Source organism: Octopus bimaculoides, chromosome 12, assembly GCF_046866305.1.
Source record: "Octopus bimaculoides isolate indiv1 chromosome 12, ASM4686630v1, whole genome shotgun sequence".
Lineage (NCBI taxonomy): Eukaryota > Metazoa > Mollusca > Cephalopoda > Octopoda > Octopodidae > Octopus > Octopus bimaculoides.
This window is the reverse complement of record NC_142939.1, coordinates 59,443,549-59,447,691: the sequence shown is the minus strand read 5'-3', so window position 1 is coordinate 59,447,691 and position 4,143 is coordinate 59,443,549. Positions and strand designations below refer to the sequence as shown.

The 4,143-nt window shown below is 37.8% G+C and overlaps 1 protein-coding gene across 1 annotated transcript in view; it reads left to right on the top strand.

The window, feature by feature from the left end:
• Positions 1 to 2,508: 2,508 nt before the first annotated feature.
• The window catches only part of LOC106876332 (androgen-induced gene 1 protein), an 8,188-nt gene continuing 6,553 nt past the window's right edge, over positions 2,509 to 4,143 (top strand). Inside the window, exon 1 of the mRNA XM_014924835.3 lies at positions 2,509 to 4,143. This exon is cut by the window's right edge and continues 1,090 nt beyond it. Within this exon, the coding sequence (XP_014780321.1) occupies positions 2,879 to 3,580 (702 nt within the window). The 5' untranslated portion in view covers positions 2,509 to 2,878 and the 3' untranslated portion in view covers positions 3,581 to 4,143.

Here is a 4,143-nt window from a genome sequence, read left to right as displayed (position 1 = left end):
TGAAAATATTTATTATAACGTTAAATAAGATCACATAATTTTGTACTATTTGATTAATGGAATTTATAATCAATATGAAAGAGAAAAGTTTTAATTAGAAAACATACAGAGTAAAGATTGTTATGTTGGCAAACAATCTTTACTCTAGAGTACTATATATATGCATTTGCATCTTTGTGTTTGTGTTTGTCTCCCTTATCCCTCGCTACTGCTTGACAACCAGTGCTGGTTTGTTTATGTCCCCGTAATACAGCGGTTAGGCAAAAAAGAGTGCTAGGCTTAAAAAGTTAAGTACTGGAGTTAATTTCTTCAACCAAACTTTTCAAAGCGTAGCATTGCCGCAGTCCAGTGGCTGAAACAAGTAAGAGATAAAAGAATGTCTCCCACACAAACTTATACAGTTAGGTGTTGACTAAAATACTTAATGCATTGGACCAAAAGTGATTTTTAGTCGCACAGACAGATCTCAGTAGTTAATATTTTCAAGTCTGATACTTATTGTATCGTCTCTTTTGTCGAACCACTGAGTTACGAGGTTACGAGGACGTAAACAAACTAACACTGATTATCAAGCGTACACATGCACACACACACACACGTGTGTGTGTGTGTGTGTGTGTGTGTGTGTGTGTGTATTGAAGGCGCCTGATTTAGTGGTTGGGCTATTTGGCTGACGATCGTAAGGTCGTGAGTTCGATTCCCGCCGGCACGTTGTTGTCCTTGAGCAAGACACCTTATTTCACTTCGCGCCAGTTCACTCAGGTGGGCAAAAATGAGTTGTACCTGTATTTGAAAGGGCCAGCCTTGTTACATTCTGTGTCACGATGAATCTTCTTGAGAACTACATTAAGGGTACACGTGTCTGTGGAGTGCTCAGTCACTTGCATGTAATTTCACGAGCCGGCTGTTCCGTTGATCGGATCAACTGGAACCCTCGTCGTCGTAACCGATATATATATATAGATATATATATATATCAGTATGTTAATGTATCCTCCTTGGCGGAAATCTGGTGGAACTGTAAGAATGTCGGGCCGGGTGCTTTGCAGTTCTTATTTCAATTCCGCCTTGGTGCCTAATAAAACACTCTCGGCTGGAACCGTCTTAGTAGCATTATATTACTCCCTGAACAGATCTGTGCACTTGGGCTGATCCTATAATATTTCTTTTACTCTAGTATTTCTTTTGTTAAATACTATAGTATTTCTTTTGCTGACTGCAAACCACAACATACATAAATCAAAACTGGACCCCACGACCGGTGATGCTCCGGACAAATAAATTCACTGGGCCCTATAGTATTTATTTATTTACAGCAAACTACAGCATGCATAAATCAAAATTGGGTCCCAGATGCTTGAGGCCCCCGGGCAACTGCCCAGTGTGCCCATGCCTTAAGACGGTTCTGCTCCCGACAGTCTGTAGGTAGGGCTGTCTTAAAGAATAGGTGCAAGGAGCCCAATTCTTATCTATATATTTATTGTAGCTTGATGCAAAATAAAAAGTACCATTGGACCCAATGCAATGATCTGTCTAGGGGCCCATAAAGCTGATAGGATGGCCTTGTCCGTCGACCCTGATGGTCGTGGGGGAATAAAAGGACCTAATGCACTGATTTGTCCGGAGACCCATAAAGCTGCTAATACAGCCCTGCTCGTAGACCTAGATGGTAGGGGTGAAGTCAAAGGACCCAATGCCAGGGCCCATAAAGCTGCTGAGACGGCCCAGCTCGTAGGCCTAGATGGTGGTGGTGGTGGTGGTGGTGTTGAGGGAGTGAAAATCCTCGAAACAAAGGCCAGTGCCAAATTGCTGGAGATGGGTGGAATCGAGGGAAGAATTCCTCCAATTGGAGAAGCAGTGTGGCTCGCTCGATAAATGGTTAATGAAGAATGGGTGTGATTTTGATGAAGATTTGGTTGCTGTTTCTTGCAGATCCTAGCGACCTCATAGAGAGGTCCCCTTTCAATGACTTGCTATCTGTGAAGTAGAAAAAACGCAAACTATAATACTGATAACGAAATATGAAATGATTATGATGTGTTTACTTATATAAATGTGTGTCTGTGTGTGTGTGTGTGCGTGCGTGCGTGCGTGTGTGTGTGCGTGTGTGTGCGTGCGTGCGTGAGTGTGTGTGTGTGCATATATACATGTATGCATACAAACATATGTACGTCTCTGCGTGCGTATGTATTTATACATGCATGCATGCATATATGTATGTACGTATGTACGTATGTATGTATGTATGTATGTATGTATGTATGTACGTATGTATGTATGTATACACATTCGCACATAAACAGACTAATCATTATTGTTTGTTTACTTCAACCGAGTAACTAGTTTTAGGCCCACTAAGGGTGTGATAACAATCGGTATCCATTGATGAACCATGCATGTCGATAAGTGTGACGTTAACGTGATATCAGACTTTGAGCAAGATTTATTAGATAAGACATGTGATGTTAACATGTTCGTTGTGTTATAATAAGAGTGTTAAATAGTTCTTGAGCTTAACAGCACTTTTATTTTACTGAATGGCGAAAGGAAACCTAACTATAATACGCCGTACTACAGGTCTCTCTTTGAAGTTTATATAACTGCTCGATTCAACCTTGTCAAATTGGTGGTAAAGAATAAAAGGAAAGAGAAGAAAAAGAAAGGTCGAATTACTTCTGTTTCTTTTCCTTTGTTTCTAATTTGGATGAACGCTGTTTTATTCATTTATTTATTTATTTATTTTTAATTTTTGACTCAAAATTATTTAATGCAAAGCAGAAAGGAAACAATTGTGAATTTCAAACAACTGGAAAGCAAATTTTTACGGAAAAAAAAAAAATTTTAATAACAACAGAAAGGAAGAAATTTTGAAGTAAAAATGGCCAAAGTTCTGGTAACGTTATTTCATTTGCTTTGTTTCCTTATTACGGGATTCGGCTTGTATTACGACACCTTCGTTGTTACTTATGGCTGGTCAGTCTATGCCGGTAAATTACGTTATGCTACGTACTGGGATATCGTCTTACAGACCGTATATTTTGGACTGGCACTGGTATCAGACATCTACAATAGCAAGGATTTTGACAAGAACAATGCATTTTCGAACGAATTTTATAGCAAAACAAAACTAATACGACTGGTAAGATATATATCTTGCGGTATGGCATTTCCTCTCGGTAACTTCGTCTGTTTATCGTTCTGGATTATATATTTTTTTCATCGCGAATTGATATATCCATCCTATCTCGATGACATTATTCCGTGGTGGCTCAACCATATTCTTCATTCGGTGCCCATAGTGCTTCAGTGGTTGGATAAATTCTTCTATTACCAAACGTACCCGAAGAATGGAGTTTTAGGAATTCTAGCTTTAACAGGTTGCTATCAAGTGTGGATGGTGTGGATTGCGCATCGTACGAGGACGTGGATTTATCCATTTCTCGACTATCTACCGATATGGTACAGAATACTGTTCCTGGCATGCATGTGGGGTTGTCTTGCAGGATTCTATTTCGTTGGAGAGTTCTTACACTATATATTTTGGACACGCAAATCGAGAAAGAATGTGAAATTATACTGAAACATATTTTATTGAAAACTGTTTTCTTCTTTTTGAGACATATAAACATTTACAATGATAAATGCAAACATTTACACCAAAAATTATAAAACCGACGTTGTATCTCTCACACATATACAGAACTCTCACATATACGCGTTTTTATGTATCCATATATATATATATGTATGTATATGTATGTATGTATGTATGTATGTATGTATGTATATGAATGTGTGTATATTTATGTAAATGCATTAGCTGAGAAATTATAGGAGTGGCTTAAGGGCCTAAAGTTTCGTCTCAAAGCATCTATCAAACTAAACAGAATTTAAAACATCCCATATATATGTATATATATATATATATATATAGCAAAGTACTAAACATTCTGGAAGACTTCGGAAAGAAAACACTAATTTTCACGTGATAATTGTAATATTAAAAATCCACTCACTGATTGATAAATATCAATACGAAAACGAAATTTTGCTTACTTATATACACGCACAAACACATATTCATATTCACATACAGTTATATATACACATGCACATTGTCTGATGCAAGAAAATGGTAAAACT